This window comes from Eptatretus burgeri, chromosome 9 (assembly GCF_056783735.1).
Source record: "Eptatretus burgeri isolate ZD-2024b chromosome 9, Ebu_testis_v1, whole genome shotgun sequence".
In the NCBI taxonomy this organism is placed as follows: Eukaryota; Metazoa; Chordata; class Myxini; order Myxiniformes; family Myxinidae; genus Eptatretus; species Eptatretus burgeri.
In genome coordinates, this window is record NC_140969.1 from 12,638,499 (window position 1) to 12,662,313 (window position 23,815).

The 23,815-nt window shown below is 44.3% G+C and overlaps 1 protein-coding gene across 2 annotated transcripts in view; it reads left to right on the forward strand.

Moving 5' to 3' along the window:
• The window catches only part of MSH6 (mutS homolog 6), a 53,263-nt gene extending 29,782 nt beyond the window's left edge, over positions 1-23,481 (forward strand). The window contains exons 9-16 of one of the 2 annotated variants that reach the window (XR_015061456.1): positions 1,807-1,987; positions 5,008-5,282; positions 7,804-7,921; positions 8,306-8,395; positions 8,621-8,775; positions 17,587-17,789; positions 22,834-22,994; positions 23,263-23,481. Coding sequence is in view for 1 of the 2 variants with exons in the window: in XM_085894126.1 (XP_085750252.1) it covers positions 1,807-1,987; positions 5,008-5,282; positions 7,804-7,921; positions 8,306-8,395; positions 8,621-8,775; positions 17,587-17,789; positions 22,834-22,912 (1,101 nt within the window). In the remaining variant the exon portion in view is untranslated. Of the gene's footprint in view, positions 1-1,806; positions 1,988-5,007; positions 5,283-7,803; positions 7,922-8,305; positions 8,396-8,620; positions 8,776-17,586; positions 17,790-22,833 lie in introns of both variants that reach the window. The other variant, XM_085894126.1, reaches the window with a different exon arrangement.
• Positions 23,482-23,815: the final 334 nt, after the last annotated feature.

A 23,815-nucleotide genomic window follows, 5' to 3' on the forward strand; every position in this document is an offset into this window, starting at 1 on the left:
GATGGGGGAGGGGAGGCTATCATGGTCCGCAGATCAAACGGAGATATATGCATTAAATGCCTCTGGTTGCGTATACCTATCCATAACCACCTGTTTGGCCATTTGGTGTACTGTATTCAGTCTACCCAATGATGCCAACATCTAACTTGGTCAACTCATATGTCCCTCTTTCATCTAACTTGGTCAACTTGTCACCATCCATCCCAACTCGATGTAAATGTTTGTTATCTGCAATGTTCATAGCTGTATCGTCATGGCATCATTTGCTGGGTGGGTGATGTTTTCGCAACAACCAACCATGGAATTGCTGCTGAGGGTTTCTGTGACTCTGGGTTTGATCCATCGTGAAAACGTTCTGACATGAGTTTCTGCAATTGATAAATCTTCTCTCCTGAACCGGGTCATGACTAAATTTCCATGCTACCTCCCCAGTTTCTCCTCTGCTCCTCAGGACTCTTCTGACCAATGTTCTTGCCAGTCCATGTTTCTGGCTATCGCAAAGGAATAACTTCAACTTTACAGAATCTGGTTGTTCACATTGGCCATCTTGCAGGAACCGCAAACTGCTCTCTCTCTCAAAATTAAAAAAAAAAAAAATAAGGATTGTGCTGCAATCTCCACATCTGACATTGATTTGGCGTGGGAAAACATTCTTTCATGCACCCATTTATCCAATCTTATCGGCCTTGGTACACTGAATCCGATGGTGAAGCAGTTGCAGTCAAGCAGCTTGCTTTCTCAACATGGAAGGCAAACCTGACTGAGGGCAACTTTAAGTCACTCCATGAGGCTTGCAACAAGTCAGCCAGAAAACATAATCTTGCTTATTTCAAGGCCGAACTCTTCTACCAGGGTACTTCCTCTAAGTCTTGATGGACCTTGTTAAGTTATTCTCCGGTGTATGCTCCCCCTCCATCCCCTTCCTCACCTCTCCTCGGGACTAGAATAATATTTCAACTCTATGTTTGCCTCTGAATCTCGCACACGCAACGCATCCTGCTCTGTTCTCACCTTCTTTTTTTTGTCCTTTTGTTAAAAAAGGAAAAATTGTATCTAAAGTCGAGACTCGTGGAAGAGCTGGAACACCTTATTCTTCTTCGTCTTCTTTTTCCTCTTTTTCTTCTTCTTTTTCTCCTCCTCCTTATCCTCCTCCTCTCCCTCCTTCTCTTCCTCCTCCTCCTTCTCCTCATCCTCCTCCTCCTCCTTCCTCTCTTCCTTCTCTTTCTTCTCCTCCTTCTCCTCCTTTTTTCTTTTTATTTTCCTATACCAGTTCACTGGTACTCATTTCACCGACCTTGGATGGATGGCGGGCTGAGTCAACCCCACCTGGTGTTAATTCAGTGACAAACGGGGCTCAAACTCAGAACCCCAAGATCCCTAGCCACAAAGCCAACTAGATGGGGGGGGGGGTGGAGGATGGAGGACGAGGACACCCGTAGCCGGAGTGAATTATAAAATAAAGAGAGGGAGTAAGGGAGAATGAATGGGATGGATACAGAAGCAAACTCTGAGGAAGGAAGAAACGGAAGCTTGGAAGGAGGTGGGCTTGGGGATGAGGGAAAGTGGGAAGGTGGTTAACGCGTGTAGAAATTATCATGGTTTTGGATGGGGGATGATCTGAAATGGTGATGAACAGCAGTCTTGAACATCTGGAAGGAAGAATGAGATCGAAGAGAATGTGGAAGTTTGTTCCACAGGCTGAAAACCACCTTGTACCTTCTCGTCTTACACTGGATATTTGAACTTCGTTTACACTCTCAGACGGAAATGCTTTCTAATTTTGTTTTTGTTTGTGCTTGGTCAAAGACTACCAAGAAAGGTTGTAAGCGCTACTGGACACCGGAGATAGAACGGCTGCTTGGAAAGCTAACAGCGGCAGAAGATCGCAGGACTGCGCTGCAGAATGACTGCTTGCGCCGATTGTTCTCTCACTTCGACAGTAGCTACCAGCGTTGGATCGCGGCTGTTGAATGCGTCTCTGTGCTTGGTAAGCCATTAAACATTTTGATGTTTCTTAATTTCTGAAAATGTTTGATTTCTGACAGAACGTTCCACCTCCACCATATGCTGTTGTCATTTTGTGAGTGCATGTGTTCAAAAATACTGAACCGTCACTCCCCCAGTAAGCGGAACCACCATACAGTGGATCCGGAGGTGCATTATCTCTTATTGAGTGTTCCAAAGGGGTTTTGCATTATGTAGGGTTCAAGTGGGCTTTTCCCCACTTTATCCCCGTTTTTTTTTATCCCCCTCTGCGTGGCGGAAGGGGGATATTGTTGTCACCCAGGTCGTCCGGCTGTCCGTCCGTCCGTCCGTCTGGTCGTCAACATTTATAGCTGTGAGTGCGATAACTCATAAACTGTTCGCCATATCGATTTGAAATTTGGGTCACACATGTACCACCTGAAAAGGAAGAACCCGATTGATTTTGGGCGTGGCCGGATCCAAGATGGCCGACTGGGACGGCCATCTTGAAAAAAATGTTTTTTTTTTAATAAATGGAAAACCGCTTATCTGATTTCAATTATTTTTGGTTACTACGTTCCTCACCCCTGCAGAACTTTTTCGAGATGATGACCAAATGGTGTCTTGTTTCCAATTCACCTCCCTCATTATCTGGAATATGTATGACCTTTTTCATTCAATGGTGGGGGATTCCCCATCTCTGATGGTATATTTGTCTTTTGCTTTAATACCACAATCCGGAGCGTGCACCATGACCACCAAGAAGCGAGGCAATGTGTGCGCCGTCTCATTTGTATATCCGCGCCAAAACCCGGTTCAAATCATCCGCCTAAACTCAACCGCCATACCACCTCTACTGCACCATACTCTTCACTACAACCACCACAATCACAACACCACTCTGGATAAAAACTGGACATGGACTTTTAAGACAAATTCATTTTAATAACCACCTCATACAAGCTCGCATGTCAGTGCTCACTCGCTGGATTCACCACAGTTCAACCACCGTACTTCAACCACCCCAGCTACCTCCATGCCACAAGACTACAACAACCGCTTTTAAACCACCGTAACTCAGCCAACACTCTTCCGTCTCGATGCCGATTTTCCACGAAGCGCCATTCCCACCTCAAACACCGCTTCAGCACCATCTCAACCACTCGCCTTTGATTGACGACAGCAAATGCCATCACTCCTGCTCGGGGCGCCGCTTTGGCACAGCTTGGAGCACCACAACCGGCGAATCTTGCGGCCATCAACCGCAAGTCTGTACTGGTATTTCTGTCATTCCTCCCTGTCAGTGGCAAACATCGCGCTGCCCAGGGAAACATCCACGACTCTCCAGGATGTTTGTGCTGCCAATGGAGAGTGATGCACACTACCCTCACGTTAAGTCGGGAACTACACTCCATGGCCTGTCTCGAGGACGAATGACACACTTCTGGCCCGGCGGGTGCGTGGAGGAAGTGACGCCGGCAAGGTCTGGGACCAATGAGCCTAGTGCATTCCGAACAAGGTTGGTGGGGATTGGCCTCCGCACGGCACGGCCACGCCCGCTAGGACGTGGACTCTGCCCCACCTGGGGGTGTATAAATATCCAGCTGGCGGCTTCGAACAGAATCGGCTCAGCTCTGGTGCTCTTTGGAAATCTTTCTCTCCGACTTTGAACGCACTTTCTGGACAGTCGCACACTGGTGTGCTAACGGAAGCTGCTTTCGGTACTGGTCTCGAGGTGGAGTGACACAGGATGCAGCGGAGCGCAGCATCCTAATAATCCCGTCATACAGCGACGCTCTGCTATCCCTGTACCAGTTCTCCCTTGCCTTTCCCTCAGCACGGGAAAGCACAGTTCTGTCAGACCTTGCACGGTGAAAGAGGCCGTCTAACAACTCACCTTTTTCTCATCTTCCTTTCTTGCTTATTATATCTACCCTTCTGGTGTGGCGCCAATGTGATGTATGGAATAAGTTAAGTCTACAAGTTTTAATTGATCAGTCTCGCTCTGTCCTGTGTCTTCTCTTTTGTCAATAACTGGATTATATTTTGCCGTACCTTGCTTTCCCTGCTGCATGTATTTTATTTATGTTTCTAACGAATCCCTCGCTTCTTGTACACATACCTTTCCTTTTCCTTTTAATAATATATTGCTTGTATTGGAAATGTACTCAGCTCGTTGCTTCTTTTCCTCCATTGATCCAGCATAGTCCGCACGTAGTATTAGCCAGGAAATTCTAACCCACTGATTGGCTCTACATGTTAGCCGGTGTGCACTTGGCAGCTCCGCTTTGGCTGCACCAGATCAGGTAAGATAAGAAAAGTACACATCGAGGGCACGGGTCCCCCTTAGTACCATCATCCAAAGGTAAGGTAACCACGTGAAGTAGTGACACCCTGGCAGGATTGGCGATACCAGTCGGTGTTCGTGGTTGATAAGCAACCCGTCGAGCCGCAGAGTTATCCGTGACTGGTGGCCTCAGAACCGGGTGTTCGGGAGTAACTCGAGCACTTCCCCTCATGGCGAACTTCAAACCCCAGCCCGTAACATTACTACACATGCAGTGGGTCTCCAACTTATGAGCAGGTTGCACTCCCAACAGTCGTTCTTAAGTCAGAACTCGATTTCCCATGAATTTGGTGTTTATAAATGGTGGATTGGTTTCACAACCAAGCCAAGAAAGTCTATTTAACACACAATTAAGCTGAGAAGCTGAAAGAAAGCCGATTTAACACCTAATTAACGACCAATTTGGGAGGGAGTTTATCAGAACACTTTATTACGTCCAGTTTCATCTCCAGCCTGAGAATTGCATATTTACATCGAGATTTCGTCTTTGAATCTTCATTTTCTGATAAAAGCTGCCGCAGGTGTTGCGTTTGATCGTTCTCTATTATTTTTATTTTTAAAGGTTATCACTTTCCTTTGCTAATTGTCCATTGATCAACAAACATTAACTTTAGAACCCTCACATAAAAGTTAAAAGACCCATTTGATAGCTTTAACCCCCACTGCCTTTTTACACCCTTCCCTTGTTCCTGCAGATGTTCTGTTGAGCCTTGCCAACTACAGCGAAAGTGGTGGCATGGTCGGAGGCTCCATGTGCAGGCCCACTGTTAAACTCTCCAAAAAAAGAATGCCATGGCTGGAGCTGCGAGAGTCCCGCCACCCCTGTGTGTTCCGTGGTGCCTTTGGCGATGATTTCATTCCAAACGATATCTTGATCGGTGTGGAGGATGCAGATGAAGGCCTAAGCCCTGCGCGTTGCGTCCTCGTCACAGGACCGAACATGGGTGGGAAGTCTACACTTATGCGACAGGCAAGAGCTCGTTTCTCCATTCCTTCGGCCGATGCTTTTTGATTTTCCTCATATTGTTCCTTTCTGACTTTGTACTTCTCATTTGTTTTTGTCTTTTTTTGTGAGGATGTATCCTCATCCGAGAAAGCTTGTTCTCCAGCTTCCGTTACGGAGATGATTGCATACATTGTGTGAGCTTGCAGCCGTTTTTTAAACACAGATACTCTCATATTTCTAAAAATAAAAAATCACCATCAAGTGCCAAAAGAGGGCTCTTGCACTCTTGGGTTCACGTTCCTCTCGGTGTCACATTGAGAAGTGCTTTGTGATAGCTTAGTAGGCCTAGTAACAGGTAAATGTTTGGCTATAAACATTTAAAAAATAAAATTTATGTCTCAAAAGGTGATAGTCGGTGGGAAATCTCATCACGATGTCCATCACCCATGCACATCCATGATCTCTTCCACACATGCCGATTCATTCCCATCCTGCTCCATTTTGGGCCATTGTTGGTTCACGAAAAAATATTTTCACGAAAAATATAAGTGACCACTATATGCGTTATTGTTGTGTGTCTGTCTGTCCCGAGCATAGCTCCGTGGGTTTTGATCCGATCCTGATAAAATTTTGGTGGGAGGTTTATATCATGATCCAGTTGTGTTTTCCTGAAAATTGGCGTGGTGCACCCATTATGGGCGGAGCTACGCCCAAAAAACGTGTTTTTAGGGGGTAGCCGATTTCAATTTGCATCTTCTCCAAGGGGGTTTGTCGAATCTGACGGGTTTTGGTATTTGGTTTGCCCAATGGCACCTGCATAGCCCGACGGAGCTCGATTTTTCATTTTCGTCCCAAGGTCAAGGTCACAAGGTCACGAACTTAGAAAATATTGAATTTTGACATAAAAATCATGCGACCCCCAAACTTTGAGAGCTAGGATGACTATTTTTTATGCGTAATCTTGAGGTCATTCCCCACCTAAAGTCTTGAAACCATTTTGCTCTATTTCGAACATCTTGCCCGTGGCGCCCCCTTCAAGTTTGTTTTTACGCTGATTTCATCAAAGTATGGATAATCCAAGGAGTGCTAAATGCCATCTAGCCCATATGACGTTATATTTTTCCTGGAATGTTCCAGAGGAAGTTTTGCACAAAGGTCATAATCCTTGACCTTTGACCTTTAAAGTTCGCTAAGGTCAAATTTTCAAAGTTGTGGGAATCAAACCGGGTTTTCGACGTTCTTCGACAAGCTAACTCCAATAAGCTATAGCACGTATCCTGTTTCCTTATTTTAATGTCCACAACATTGTTTTGTGACCTTTAAAGGTGATGCCAAGGTCAAATTTTTAAAGTTGTTGAACGAAACCGGGTTTTCGACATTTTGCAGCTAATAACCCGTCAATCGTACCACATCATGTTGATCATTTTTATAACTTGGTCAAACATTATCACATTGTCTCATCCTTGACTTCTGAAACAATCTACATCGTCAAACACCGCTCGTGAACCATCGTCGTCTTCAGACTTGTTTCCCGTTTATTTATTTTTTTTGGTTATTCCTCTTTTTCTCCTTGTGTCTGTCCATCCTTCACATACACTTTGATAGTTTGTAAACCTACTGAATTTTGATCTTCATTTTCTTCATGACCCTTGTATAAAAAAGAGGAAAACTAGAACAGTACTTGGTGGAGCGCATACCTCCACAAGGCTGCAAAGTTTACGTTTTGTGTCGCACTGATGGGCCGGATCTGAATCCGGAGCTGAACCAAAATCTAATCGGCTTGTTCTTATTACCGAACCAACTCATCCACCAAGTTGTCATTATCCGTCCACAACGTTTGCAGATATCCTGCTACATCTCAGTTTTGGCCTCATCTCTCAATGGTGGATAATCACTTTAAAGATTCTCGTATCCAGATGCAGATCTTCACCAACATCGAATCGGTTTGTCCTTGTCACACACCCAACATGCCTACCAAGTTTCTTCTGAATCCATCCATAACCTTTTGAGATATCCTGCTCACACAGACAGACCGAGGTGAAAGCATGACCTCTGTCCACCTTTGGTGGTGGAGGTAAAAACTGCAAATGTTAATTATTTTTCACCCCATTAAATGGGATATTCCAGTTAATTGTCTATTTTGTTCACTCTGAGTGGCTCAAATTGATATCTGCACTGCATGCTACTAACATTGCTCTCCTGAAATATAACTTAATTATAAAACAGAACATCGTAAAACGTTTCGAGATCGACGACGAGGACATTATCCAACGTTTTGATGTCTCAAACCAGATGTGTGAAAATTTTCTTTGACCTTTAGTAACAAGGGCCATGTTCTGCAAGACAACTTTGCTCATAACTTTAAGTTGAAGAACTTGCTTTATTTCACACATCCCAATCTTAACTAGCTTTGCTTGTGTTTGGGTTTCTTCAAATACCGTGATGCAGTCTTTCTTTGAATACATGTCCTCATATGTTTCGCCCTCCAAGCATCCGGTGTTAATCTTAATGCTGTCCTTGTCTTGTCTTGTCGTCTTGTCTGCAGGCTGGTCTCACTATAGTGTTGGCACAACTGGGATGCTTTGTCCCAGCTGAGAGCTGTTTCCTTTCCCCGGTCGATAGAGTGTTTACACGCCTTGGAGCCTCTGATCGCATCATGTCTGGTCTGTGAAGTTGACCTCAAAATACTAGCAGTTCGTCCAACAAACCATTCTTGTGCCTTTCAGGCCTTTTTGGACAGTTTGTTAATTTATTTATTTTTTAAACTTGTGCTCTTCTCTGGAATATTCAGCCCTTTTATTTATTTATTTTCTGGATATTGCAGTGCATGTGGAATAAAACTTGTAATTTCCTGTAAAGTAAAAAAAAAAATAATAATAATTCTGCTTTGATATTTCCTCATAAATGGAATGTAGCTGAGTGTGCGCACTGATGCTGAGTAAGCTAAGCTGAATGAATGTCAGTATGTTATATTTCATTCAGACCTTGTGTAAAGAGCTAAGAGACCTGGGACATGTGGCTTGATGAAACGATTTATGTGCACTTAGGGGAGAGCACATTCTTTGTGGAGCTGAGTGAGACATCGAGTATTCTGCGTCATGCTACGACACACTCCCTTGTACTGCTGGACGAGCTTGGCAAGTGGCTTTGTAATGTTAATATCTCTCTACTTGAACGTATGATGCCAACGGATGAAATACCTGATCCAAATGATGGATTCATTTTTGCAGAAGGTTCCCTTGTAAACGTAGTTGAGCATAGCTGTGAATTGAAGAGTTCAGTCGTGGCACTTTTTGGAGTCTGTCGTGAGATTGAACCGTTTATGCTGTCTGCCTCCGATTTTGTGCTTTTTGATGCGGCAGGGCGTGGCACGGCGACATACGACGGCACGGCGATTGCCAGTGCAGTTGTTCACGAGCTGGCTCAGAATATTGGCTGCCGCACTCTCTTCTCCACCCATTACCACTCGCTGGTGGAGGACTTTGCGAAAAGCACATCTGTTCGCCTTGGTCACATGGTGAGATTTTTCTGGCCAATGTTAAAGTGATACTTTGGCCTTTATCAGCAAGGGTGTTGTGACGTCCTTAATTATTGATGTCTGAGTATCGAGACCACAACTTTTAAGAGGATTTTGTCATTTAGCACAAAACTAACTTTCCTTAGTGATGGAATGAGCTGCTACTTTGTCAAATTTTATTTCTTTCCAAATACCATTGTTTAAGTCAGTGGTTCTCAAACTTTTTTTTGACTACCGCCCCCTTCTGCCCTCTTGGACCGGCCCAATGCCCCCTTGTCCTATCGTTCGTGGTCGGACACCAAGTGGGCAATAGAATAGTCCGAATTTATGTAGATAGAAAGCAAAAATAACAGATGCCAAATATTTTCTGAAAAATATTTTACTTTATTTTATTTTACTTTTCCTTTACTTTTCTATTTTATTTTGCACTACCTACAATGTTTCAGCAGAACAGGTCCAGGTGAGGCAAACTGGGAATCTGTTGTCACAGGCCCAAACACCGTCGGTGTGAAGGGTGGGCCTGGTGACTCGCTGCGAGATTACGAACGTCTGGCTCCATCTCAGTGACGGAGAGACGCAGATCGCCCCTCTTGGTAATGTCAAGGCGGTTTGGATACTTGGTCAGCAGCACCATCACGGCACTGAACCCTCTTTCAACGAGGTATGACGTGGGGAACGCCATCAGCAGCAGTTCTGCCTCTGTCCACATTGCGGGGTATTCGCCCCGCTCCAGAATCCAGAATTTGCCGTATTCATGCTGCGAGATTCTTGCCTTCGCCTCATCATCATTCCACAAGTTGATAATTTCGTCCTGTAATTCATGCTTCATATATCGAATGTCACATTTGAATGGGTTGATCACCCATGCTGGCACTGACTGTTCTCGCATGTCTCTGAAACGCTGCTCCATATCTCCACGAATCTTCTCAAGGTGATTACAATAAACGAGCAGCTCCATCAGAAACAGCAGTTTCCTTTGCCAACCGGGGAAAGTGGAACATATCTCTGCGGCCGAGGGTTTCCCTGTGCAGAGTCGCCTGGGTTACGAACGTGCCGATCACTTTCTTTGCTTTAATCAGCATCATATGGTCACCCTGGAGTTGTTTGTTGACATCATTCAGTATACTGAATATGTCCGTGAGGTAAGCCACATCATGCTCAATCACATTCACTTTCTCCGATAACTCTGTATCAATTTCCGACAGAAACTCGACCACTGTCGAGAAGAGGGCATGGAACGGGTCAAACAATTGCCTTTGGACAACCATCGAACTTCGGTATGCAACAAGAGCCTCTCGAATGGTTCATCATTCTCCTGGCAAAGCTGACAAAACAGCCGATCATACAGAGACGACACCTTGATTTTATTCACTGCTTTGATTACTATTTGGAGTGATGCAGCAATGCCAACCCTCCCGATTTCATCGGGAGGCTTCCGAAAATTCACCCGAACTCCCGCCCTTACGATCACTATCCTTATCCTCCCGAAATTTTGATATTTTTGCACTGTTCACTAATCAGAATGTACTAGTATGAGAATTGAATGAAAAGCATCGTCTGCTACGTATAGCATGTGGTAACTCCATAACGTTCGCTGCTACCAAATTGTACGTTAAAAATTGCAAATTCAAATGAGGAGCAGCGAAACATTGGGTCTGGATCTCGCTTATGCGATCATGCACTGAGATTTAGTGCATGCGGTATGTGTGCAATACAGTGCATGCGGTATGTATGCACAGTGTATATGCATGCGATACGCTCACTGCATGCAGCTGGGCCCCGTACCAGCCCGGCGGTCGCGACTACCGTGCGGTGTTTAACAGCCGCTAGAGTTCTACGAGTCGCGCTGCAGCTGTGGAACATCGACTTCGAAGTTACCGATGCTTCAAGCCCTCGATGTTGATTATGAAATGGCAGAAAAGAAGCTTACGAAGACCAAGAAATGGTCTCAGAAGTACAAGACCGAATACAGTCTCCAATACCCGTGTATTTGAAAGACTGAAAGAGGAATTCATCATGCGTATTGTACAGTATGCAGCGTTGATATTTCAGTTGAGCACGGAGGTCGCGATGATATTCGGAAGCACGTTGGAAGCAAACGGCACACAGACATTGCAAAGGAGAGATCTTCGAGCACGAGTACCGGTACACTTCTGAATTATTTCACCAAACAAGGGACAAGCGAGGAAGAGGATGTTACCCGAGCGGAACTTCTCTTTAGTGGATTTATTGTGGAACATAACTTGCCCATATCAGTCTCAGATCATGCTGGACCTCTATTTCAAAAGATGTTTCCAGATTCAAAAGTTGCTTCAAAGTATGGATGTGCAAGAACAAAAACTTCAGCAATAATTGGTGAGTTGTCAAATGTTACTGCTTCATCTATTGCCGATATTGCTAGACTAGCTCCATTTAGCCTAGCTACAGACGGTAGCAATGACAGTGGTGAGGCCCAGCTATATCCTGTCCTGATTTCGTACTATGACAACAGTGCTGGGATTGTGAAGCAAGGTTTGCTAAGTTTGCCTGCGTGCAAACAAGATTCCACTGGAGAAAACATTTTCAAACTGCTTGATCATGAGTTCAGTGACAGGAAAATTCCGTGGGGAAATTGTGTTTCCTTTTGTGCTGATAATAATGCCTCTGTCATGGTGGGCAAGCACAAAGGAGTCGCTGCTTATATCCACAAACAAAATCCAGAGTGCTACATCATGGGATGCCCTTGCCATATGATGCACAATACGGCCAAGAAGGCTGCTCAGGCCTTACCCATTGAATTAGATGACTTTCTCATCGATATTTACTACTACTTGGACAAAAGTAGTAAAGCGCGTCAAAGGAGTGAAAGCACTGCAAGAACTCTGTGATGCCCCGACACACAAGATTCTGAAGCATGTCGCAACAAGGTGGCTGTCCCTTGGTCAGTGCCTAGACAGGCTGATTGAACAGTGGGAGCCACTTCGCCTCTTCTTCAAAGAAGAAGTACGAAGAAAAATGCAACCAACTGTAGCCAAGACTCTAACAACGAGCAAGAAGGACGGCACTGTATCTACTGCCAGTACTGGCACTGCAGGATCAAGCACTAGTGGAGCAGCATTCACCACTACCACTGCAGTATCTGCTGCGAAGAAGACAGCAGGGACAGCACCAAAACCAATGCTGAGAGCAGGTAGCATCACCGGCCCTTCATCACGTTCATCTGCAAAGCAGATCCCTTCAGAGTCGAGAAAGACTGTGATAGTCCCATCTGCAGGCAAAGAAGGACCCAAGTTAAGTTCTGCTTTTGCCAAATCACTTGATAGAAGCTCAGCAAAACCTTCGAATCAGAGGTCTTCTTCCTTGGCTGCACCTACCTCAAGCTCTCTCCTCAAACGTAAAATTGGATCTGGTACTACGAGTCTGACCTCTTCTGCTGGCAGTAAACGCAAGTGTGATCGCCCTGCGGCTAAGTGTACTACGAGTTCTACAACTAAAAGCGCATCTTCCTCAAACACTGTGCAGGAATCTAGAGAAAAACGTGTCAACAGGATGTTCTTGTCTCCACAAACAAAACTATTGTTTCTTCCTTCGATATGCTAACAAGCTTTTTGAGAAGGGGAATCTTCTGCTCCAAAGAGACGAACCCTGTATTCATCTCCTGCACGGAGAATTGAATGGTCTTCTGAAAGATATCTTCGTACGGTTTTTGAAACCATCGGTGTCATCGGTTCCTCTGGTAAATTTACCCTTCTCTGACAGAAATCATCAGAAGAATGATGAGGACCTCATGATTGGGAACGATGCCAAACTGTATATAACGGAACAAAGGAGTCTCAAGAAATCCACCTTCACTCTGAGTGAGTCAGACATCCAAGGTTTCTTCAGTGCAGTTCGCTCATATTATGTGAAAGCCTGCAATTACATCTTCAAAACCTGGCCACTAGATGATGAATTAGCCAAGCATGCTCAGGTGCTGGATGTTAAGCTACACCAAGAAGTGGGGTTTGACTGTGTGGAGTTTTTCATCAAGAAATTCCCCTGTCTGTTCAGTGGCGGTGATAGTGACATAGACAGTCTTGAGAGTGAATTCGCTCACTACCAGGCAGACGCCTCCATAGCTACAATTGCTACTGAGACAGTGAGAGTGGATGAGCAGTGGCATCGGATTTCACAGCTCACAGATCCCTGCACTGGTGCCAAGAAGTATCCTAATTTGAGCAAAGTGATGAAGGGAATCTTGGTCATTCCTCATTCGAACGCATCATGTGAGCGGGCACTCAGTCTTGTACGGAAGAATCATACTGAATTTCGTCCCAATTTGAGTGTCAAAACCCTGGAAGCTCTCTTAATTGAAAAACTAGCTCATAGCACCCCTTGCTACCAGAGAGAATACAGCAAAGACAATCAGAAGGGCTAAAAGAGCCACACAGCTGTCACTCAGCAAAGCTGCCATGGAAAAAGCAAGCAGCAGTAGTACCAGCCAGTAAGGTAAGAAAAATATTGCTTCTTTTGTGCTTTTTGTTAATCTTTGATTGTCCCCTAACTTACTAATATTAACATACATGTAACATTAAAAAGTGCACAATTTTCCCCTTTTTTTGTTCAAAAAGTGGGAATTCTTAACATGTTAAATGCTCCAAAATAGGGCTCAGAGGGCACTAGAGAGCGTCTAGAACCCCAGAGCTTCCAGGGCCCTAAGGCGGGCCCTGGACCCCGCCGCAAGGGTCGAGCGCTCCGCGCTCGAGATGTGCGCTTCGCGCACATTATTTGGTGTCGGTTGTAAAATCCTCCCTAATTCTGATTTCCAAAAGTTGGCATCTCTGGTGATGTATAAAGTCTGGTGCTGAGAGCTTTTGCTACAAGATGCTGGCGATGCACGACACAGTGAATGGCGAACACGGATGGTACCTATTTCTTCAGAAGCGCAATAAAACCACGCTGGCGGCCAACCATCGCTGGTGCCCCGTCCGTCGCGCAAGCGAGAATGTTCTCCATCGCTATGTTCTTATCAATAAAGTACTTCTCCAACGTTTGGAAGATGGAAGAACCCTTCGTATCGGTCTGGAGAGAGCGGGCAAACAACAATTCTTCCACCATTTCCTGATCACGGATGAAGCGAGCGTAGCAGAGTAACAGAGCTTCACTGTCACGCAAAGTGGACTCATCCAGCTGGATGGCGAAGTGTGTACTTCTCAGCTCACCACACAGCTTATCTTCTACATCTGATGACATGTCATCAATCCGCCTGGCCACGGAATCATTGCTGAGCACAATCGACGAGAGAACTGGATACGGATCCTGGCCCATAACAGTTTTATCACTTCCCCAACAGCCGGTTTGATCAACTGTTCGCCGATTGAATACGGTTTTCCAGATCTGGCGATGAGCAATGACAGCTTATACGACGCTTCCAGTCCTTTATCCACAAGCTTTTGGCTGGCTTTGAACATTGTCGTTACCGTGGATCGCTTCTCAAATTTCTCTTTCAGCGATTGGAAATAGCTGACCTCTGCGCGAGCCTTATCACTGTGCTTTTTACTCAGGTGCTCGCTCAGTCGAGATGGTTTCATTGCTTCATTGGACAGCCTGATACCACACAACAAACACATCGGTAACTGCGTGTTCGTCAGGGATGGAATGAATCCATAATTGATGTATTCAACGGAATACTGACGACACTTTTTCTTTGAGGTCGACATCTTGAAGTCGACCGGACGTGAAGCTTTTTTGAATAACGAAATCAATACGCCAAGATGTCGAAAGACTAACACCAGTGATAAGGCCAAACAATAATTATATATTTCCGGGCTCTGGTCAATGCACTCATCGATTTTCACCCTGCGTGTCAAAATTTTTTTTCTTCACATTTCCAACGGTAGCTACAACAGCGCACGCCTAAAGCACAATGTTGCGCCGCCTCAGTACTCGCGCCGCCTCAGTACTCGCGCCTCGCTGGGAATTGCGCTGCCGGATCATCACACATGTATATGGTATTCACACCATGTGTGTATAAAAAAAAAAAACACTGACTTGCATTGTTGGTAAACAAGTCTCTAATATGCTTGAAGAACTTAATGATTTTCAGAATAAATACATTTTAAAATGTGTTCATTATTTACAAAAAGACCTACCTGTCCCATTGCCTGTCTTTAATTTCTCTCTGGACGGCGCCACGGCAAATGAGAAGGACCGCAACGGGCATTGTATGGCCAATTTGCCGAATGGCGCAGGGTAACCTGTTCAGACTGCAGGAAGCCCAATGAGTGCTCCTAATCGCCTCTGCTCCTCGAAATCGCCAGTGCCCCCCAAATCATTGCCAGCGTCCCCTACCACTCGTGGAGTCTGGAGCGCCCCCCTGAAAGTTCCCAGCGCCCACTGGGGGGGCGGTAGGGAACACTTTGAGAACCACTAGTTTAAGTCATAAATAGAACGCTACTCAGTTGAGAGCATACCTACACGAGGCTGAAGACTTTACATTTTGTGTTCCACTAATGGCCAGATCTACATCCGCGCCTTAACCAAAATCTCATCGGCTTGTTCTTGTCACCTAACCAACTCATCCACAATAGCCAAGGAGACTTCTTAGGCAGCACCAATGCTCCGCACAGAGTATGGTCCCAATCTCCTCCTTACTCATTTAGTTTGTTCATCAGTGTCTTGATGTCAAAACAATGAATCCTTTGCAAACTTTCATGGGACAGAGAATATGGTTGTGTTGATATCAACAGCTGATAATGGGTGGGATACAGCACGCAGGCCCGAGCGTCTCCCGATTGTGTGTTGTGGGACCAGTCTGAATTTCCTTGTGGAAGATTGTACGTTTTAATGAATAATTATTAAAATAATAATTGTTATAAATTTGAAAACCTATTTTATTATCATTATTTTTAAAAAATTTTCCTCTTCGTCATTGGAGTGCAGGGTCCCCCCTCCCAACCCCCACTCCCATGCAATCCATTTGAGATTAGATTATGGGTTATTTTGTTTTCCCTTAACTCACCACAAAAATGATCTCAGAGTATATCTTGTATAATTTGAAGCCAAATGGCTATAACCACTTTCGTGAGACAATCAATGCTTTGAAAGTGTACTTCCGAGTTTGTAATGGTGTTTTTAGCTCGCCTGTTCGAAGAACAGAGAGCTATAGCGATACCCCCGGCGTGAGCGTGAGCGTGAAAATGTTAAAGTTTTTGGTGCAAGTTATTTCCTTTCTAATGTTTTTATCTACCACACTATTTTTTTACTGATCACAATATGCAAAGACATATATTGCTTTAAAATTATTTGGATCAGACTTCACTGCAATGCTTTATAAAAAATATTATTAGACGAGTCTTTTAAAAACGATAAATGTATAAACAGGTGAGCATTGGGTGGCTTTGACACCAACTCTCTGGTTTTTTTTTGTTGTTGTTCCCATCTGAGCACATGTATAATGATGCTCAGATCCCTGGTTCAAATCTCATGCACTGTGTTGGTGTTCTCTTTCTTTGTTAATGTCTTTGTAGTCATAGTAGATACATGTACAGTATACCAAAGTCTCCGATATTGACCTTGTCATACATGTGATGCATCGAACGGCTCTTCTCTCGAGGAGTTTAAGACTCTATGTAAGGCTTCTCTCCTGGTATCCAAAAACGGACTTAGTGGTGAACGAAACTGCATAAAATAACACTCCACGCATTTTAGAGAGGCTTTAATTCAACCAACCATGTTTCACAACCTACATCTGTAAATATGTGCAACTTGTAAAAACAAGTGAATATACTGGCAACTTTGGATCGTTCGTGCGGACTTGCTGGGTCGAGCCATTTCCGGGCACCGCTTTCGAAATGGTTGCAGAACCTGAGACTCACTCAAATTCCTCAGACTTGATAGGAGAAGTCTTTGTTCGGAGAATTTTGAGCCAAATTGCTTTAAAAAAAAAAAAAAAAACTTAAAAAAAATGGTTTGTTGGCACTTAAACCTCAGAATTTACTGAAACTAGATGCTGTGCCAACCATATTTAGTTTTCCAAACTTTTGAGAGCATGACGGTGCAGTGAGTGCATGAAGAGCTGAAAACTCCAACTGATGAGTTGGAGCAAAGATGGAGTCATCCGGTTTCTCCTGATGATTCCATCTTTGCTCTTTACTTATTTGGGTTCCTTCTGATGACTCCAATGGGCAGTATTTGGTCTTCCATTTGATTATGTTTGTACCATATCCTGATGCTGTGTGGACTGTGCTTCCGCACTGATGGACCTCTGGTAGATTGTACCTGTTCCTGTGTTTGAGCTTCGGGAGTAACTGCTGAAATATACCTGTCCAGGTGTTTCCCGACATCTTTGTTCTTGGCCCTTTCACACTTCATTCCACTTTTTCACATTTCTCCTTATTCATTCTAATTCTTACTTTTTCTTTTCTTTTCTTTTATAATCATTTACTTTCTGTTTCTCTCTTTCTTTAACTATTTGTCGAAGGAGAAGAGAATTCTTGTCGAAATTTTTCTGTAAGGCTCACTTGGCTGTGCCTGTATGGGTTTTTGAGGATTGTGGAGTAGCGGCTGAAACCCGAATCCTGTGCAGGTTCCTCCTGATGACTTCATCTTTGCTATTTGCTTATTCGGGTTGCTTCTGATTATTCCAAATGCAGTATTTGCTCTCCCGTTTGAGTCGGTGACGATGATGAGCACATTCGATTTTGATTCAGGTCCAGATCCAGATTGGGCCCATCAATAGGATGCAAAGCATAAACTGTTCAGCCTGGCAGAGGTATACGCTCTTCCGAGTGCCGATGTAATTATCTGTGTTCCTCTCTGAGGTTTACAAATTGCTTGTTTTCTTCTCCGCAGGCCTGTATGGTTGAAAACGAGAATGATGATGATCCAAGCCAGGAAACTATAACTTTTCTTTACAAGTTTGTTGGCGGTGCCTGCCCAAAGAGTTACGGTTTCAATGCCGCACGACTCGCAGGTCTGCCTGATGAAGTAATCAAGCAGGGTCACCGCAAGGCCCAGGAGTTTGAACGCTCAACCAACGCTCTGCGTGCTTTCCGGTAAGCAGAAAACAGGACTTGCTCTAGTCATCAAGTTTTGAGCATATGTCGATGCCAGCAGAAATCTGACTGCGCACACCTTTCATCGCCCCGCATCTATGTTTGCTTTGCACATCATTTGGAGTGTACATCTCTTTTAGTGATCCTCATCATGACATAAAATGGCAAACTCTAGTGCGAGCCATCTTTTCGCTGAAATACGTGCCGTTGATTTTGCGAAAAGAAAAGAAAAAAAATCAAAGATGGAGAGATAGTAAGTTGCTCTCTGCTTGACATGAGCAGAAAATGGTTGATTGAAAGTCTCCCCAACCATTTACACCTAAAACAATGATATGGCAGCTACCATGTGCTCTACAACACATGAGCTGCATTACCTCCTAACACTGAACCTTCGCTCTACTTTTTTAATTGTACTGACACTCGTGTTGATTTTCTTTCTCCAAAACTATTCCGTTTGTCGTATTGTGTTTGTGAAGCATTGTCGAATTGGATTGTGTCCAATGTGTCAATAACATGACGGATAGATATCGACGAGCAAGTTGCCCGTGCCCGCATGGGATTCCAAATGGGGTACGGATGGAACAGGCATAAATGCAAATGGCGTCTTCTGTCATCGAGCCGGCAAGCTGGTAGCAACAATTCGCATTTATTGCCATATCTGATGCAATTTACATGCTCTAATGGCGGCGAGGTGCTCCATTTGAAATTGTTTCTTCGATTACACAGGGTGTTCCAAAAAGACCCGGTCAACTTTGTTAGTTAATATATTTAGTACCACAAATGATACAATGATACCCTTTGGTTTATATGATGCAGAAACTCCATAAAGTTTTGTGCACACCATCAATACACTTCAATGTGAGCTTCGTTTGTCACGCGCAGGATATCAAGGAGGGACACGAGTTCTTGCCATGTTTGGCTCAGCATGTTTGCGTCCACCAGTGAGCTTGCAGCTGTGATCCGAGAATGAAGATCCTGCAGGTTTTCCACCTTGGTGTTGTACACAACATCATTGACAAACCACCACAGAAAACAAACAAACAAGGGGGTTATGTCTGGTGATCGTGGGGGCCAGGTGGTTGGGCAGTCTCGGTCAATTCAGCGACCTGGAAACTTTTCATTCAGGATGGCTCGAACGACGAAGACCCAATGAGGGGGAAAGTTGTCCTGTTGAAAAATGATATCAGGTTGTAGGTCTTCAATTTGTGGGAAGGCGAATCCTTCCAACATGCTCATGTAAATTGTTGAGGTCACTGCCTCTTCCGCAAAGAAAAAAAAAACGGACCCACCAAACGGTCATGGAGAAAGCCACACAGCACATTGACCTTTGGACTGTCGCGTATGTGTTCAATGACCACTTGGCGCTTTCAGAGCCCCAGATCCTCACATTGTGCCGGTTGACCTTCCCCGATACATGAAAGCAAGCTTCGTCTGTGAACATGACCTTTTTTCAGGTGATCTTCATCATCCTCTTGGCGACTGAGCATTTCCAAGGCTTGTGTCTGTCATTTGGTTTGAGTTCCTGCAGAATCTACGCCTTGTAGGCACAAAGCTTCAGTCTTTAATGCCAAATCTTGTGTACATTGGTGATTGGTAGTCCCAGTTCTCTGGATGTACATCAAATTGATTTTCTGGGACTTTGTTGAAATGATTCACGCACTCATTCAATGTCTGCTGCCCTTTTGCTTGGTCGACCGGTACTTTTATGTTTCTGACAACTTCCAGTCTCCTTCAACCTCTTGTGCCACTCTGATACTAGTCCACGATGGCGGATTCCTTTCATACCTTGTACAGAAATTACGCTGAACTTGCGTGTTGGATCTTGTCTCGATGAACCATTCATTCGACGCATTGAGCTTTCTCCTGTGGAGTCGCCATTTTCTTTTACATTAAACCACCAAACCTGAAAAATGAAGAAAACTTTATGAGTTTCTGTTATCATATACAAGCCAAAGAGTATCATTGTACCAATTGTGGTACTAGATATATTAACAACCTAAGCTGTTCAGGTCTTTTTGAACACCCTGTGATAAGTAACTTTTTGATGGGTCTGCAATAAAAATTTGTATTTGTGCGAAAGCCAGTGACCAATGGCAAATTAATAGCAGGATGAATTGGCACAAATCTTTTTAGATCTGCTTTTGCTTGACTGCTCACGTCGTTAGACGATGCCGTTCTAGTTCATAATATTTCATCATGGCGTGTACAAGTCATTACCCTGCACACGCGAAGTGAAAAGTGGGGTTAAGCAATTGGTTCATGTCTGTCCGTGTCGCCCTCTGTCCACAAATATCAGTTTATGATCGAGGAACAATATCATTTCAATTGAATGTTATTTTGAACATGAATCCGAAAACTAACCTGTGGTTAAGCAGTACTGCACAGTACTTTGGCTCTGAATTCATCCCAGTTGCATATGTGCAGAGAGGAGTGATATATATTTTTTTACTCTTCCTGCCTGGCAGTCAAACACAATAAAAAAATAATAATTCCAAACAAGAAAGTTACTGTTTATAAGGACTAGTACGTGTCCGTACGTGCAAAAATAAAACAACTTTCAAACAACCACACAGGCCGTTCCTTCGCTCTCGTAAACGACGACTGGATTGGGGCATTGTGTTTATCTATAAATGCGCATAAGAAATCGAGAAATTATTAGAATGCAGTAAATCATCACTATCCGGAAGTCCGTACGTTGTAACCTGTAATGGGGAACGAGGCTGAGGTTCTCTTCCCCATCGGCCACGCCTCTGCAGCAACGTGTCCTGTCATTGGTTTGGTAAATAAATGGCTATAACTTGGGAAGCACTTGTCCGATTAATATCAAACCTAGAAAAGGCACATCCTCAGGTCCCCAGCAATATACCTGGCAAGTTTCAATTAGATCGGACCAGTGGTTGTCGAGAAACAGCGGTCACACACACACACACACACACACACACACACACACACACACACACACACACACACACAGACACACACACACACACACACACACACACACACACACACACACACACACACACACACACACACACACACACACACACACACACACACACACTGAGACCTGGGAGGGCTTCATTCCACTTTCTGGAACCCATCCATATATGGAGATACCACGCACGCACGCACGCACACTTTCTGAAACCCACATATGGAGATAACTAAAAACACACACACACACACACACACACACACACACACACACACACACACACACACACACACACACACACACACACACACACACACACACACACACACACTGAGACGTAGGAGGGCTCCATTCCACTTTCTGGAACCCATCCATATATGGAGATACCACACACGCACACTTTCTGAAACCCACATATGGAGATAACTAAAACACACACACGCACACACACACACACACACACACACACACACACACACACACACACACACACACACACACACACACACACACACACACACACACACACACACACACACACACACACACACACACACACACACACACACACACACAAACACACATGAGTGAGGAAAGTGAAAACAACAAATTTATCGTTAAGAAACGACTAGTTTGGTACGTGATTAGCACCACGTTAAACATACACCTCCTGGAGACGCCCAAAATGTCAAGCCATGAACGCTGACTTCTCCGGATGTTTATAAGCATTGCAATATACCCAGCGATTCGTAGCTATGATGAACAGACATTCGATAATGTGAGTGAGGAAAGTGAAAACAACAGCTTTATCGTTAAGAAATTGTTGTGGCCTGTTCCAAGTCAAGTCAAGGTAAGGGTGAGCAGGCCAAAAACGTGGTGGCTTGAGGCCCCAGCAAGGTGACCCAGGAAACTCCTAAAGACCCAGAGAGCGAAGTGGCCTGGCATTGCCTGATGAAGGATATAATTAAATAATGCCATTAATGATCTTCAAAAGGGGTGTTATAATTAACCCAAACGCCCAATTTTCACTCTTGCACTTCCTGGGAGTTTTCTTAGCATGCGTGCAAAGTTTCAGGCTGATAGGTTTTATGGTTTTGGAGTTATGGAGGAGACACACTGACACTCACTCAGACACACACTCAGAGACACACACACACACACACACACACACACACACACACACACACACACACACACACACACACACACACACACACTCATTCAGACACACACACACCCATACCCACACCCACACACACACACACAGACACACACACACTGCCTTTTATTAGTATAGATTTATGGTATTCAAAGTTGAGGCTCGTGGAAGAGCGAGAACACAGAATGGATCACAATGCAACAGAACAAAAGGAACAGCGGAAGGAGAGGGGGGAAATGAAATGGCAACAGCAGGGCCAAGAGAGAAAATAGATGGAGACGGATAAAAAAAAGGGATGTGGTGACGATGAGGGGTAGGGGACAACATAAGCTGTGGATAAGATACGTGCAGAAGCATACTCTCGTATGTCTGTTGTAATACAGTATTGTGTTGGTATGCTGCAACATTTCTGGGTATTCATGGACCACGGTGATGCTGGGCAGTTTCATCCCAAGAAAAACCGAGTGGCCTGATCTGCATAATTTGAATCTAGCGTGCAGACGGTCACGTGAACTCTTTTAAATCGTAATCGATTATAACGCATCGTTTGTTGAAGCCAGCACGACTATTTACATTACCTGTGTGGTCTTATTTCCTTTTGCTCTGTGAAAAGTGCAAAGATTCCCTCCCAATTGCTTAGTGAATCTGGTAAGTGTTAACAAAATGAATAACTATCAATAGATATAATCATTCGTACCTCTGCTTCTCGCTGCGGATCCGTTTTTGAGCTTGCAGGTGATATTAAACGGGACCTCGAAAAAGAACACATCGACGATTTAATAAAAAAAAAAATGAAGACTTACCACAATATCTCTGTTGTGTACAAAATTTAGTAATGTATGATTTATTTTCACTCATATTTGATCCATTCAAAGAGAAAGCAACACGTGTTGTGATTTCCTGACCGTTTCGAATCGTGTGGATTTTGCTCCATGACCCAATTCCAGGAAACTCTTCACCATGCCAAGGAAGAAAATCTGTGCGAAGTCCGTGGCAAAGTTGCTGAAATTGGTCAGTGAACCATGAACAACCTCCGTGTGCCACTCGTTGCAGCTCCTCTCGACCACCTTTTCTCAAACTGCCGCGGATGGATCACCACTTCCTGGACGTACGATGCTGTTTCCTTGTTGAATTCCGTCACGCCACTTTTGTGTATCTCGAGTTTTTGTAGTGGGAACATTATTGTTGATTTCACCCCCTCCTCCTCCTACTCCTACTCCTCCTCCTCCATCTCAATGTTTCTGTGCTGATGTCATAGCTTGCCTACTTTTATTTTCTAGCAAAAAAGCAACACACTGCGTTCAAAGCAAATTATCATTTTCGAGTTTTGAATTGTTATTTTTTGTTTGCTCTTTGATATTCCATTTTTTTTGCAGCCATTTACAACGAGGCATGCTCATACGTCATTTGCAAATCGAGAGTAATATGAGCCCAAACACGCTGTGCTGTTTCTCATGATCTTCACTCAGTGCGGTTTTGTCGTCAGACTGTTGCACTTGCCACTTTGGTGTGTTCCTTTAAAATTGTTTGCACTACTCACAACAATCTTGTATCAGTTCATCGTGACTGCAATAAACTGAACAGTTTTGCCTTTCTGGGGGATATCACTGTGTTTTTAAAACCATGTAGCTGCATTTGTTACACACTGGTTTCAGTAAATCTTGTCAATTTTAGGCTTCTTCCTCCTCTTTTTTGAATGAGCACGTTGCTGCGGTTTGCCCCATCATTTGCGAGGAGCGTTGCTGTGGCTCCCTGTAGGTTAGAGCAGGAATTTGTACCTCTCGCTAAAGACAACGTCGATCCGATAGGGACGACACACATCTATGAATCTCCTTGCATTGAAACACCAGGATGACTGTTTCAAGCTGGTGTGACATTCAAACCCAGGTGAGACATCTCGGAGGTGAGTGTGCGTACCTCCTTGGCTAT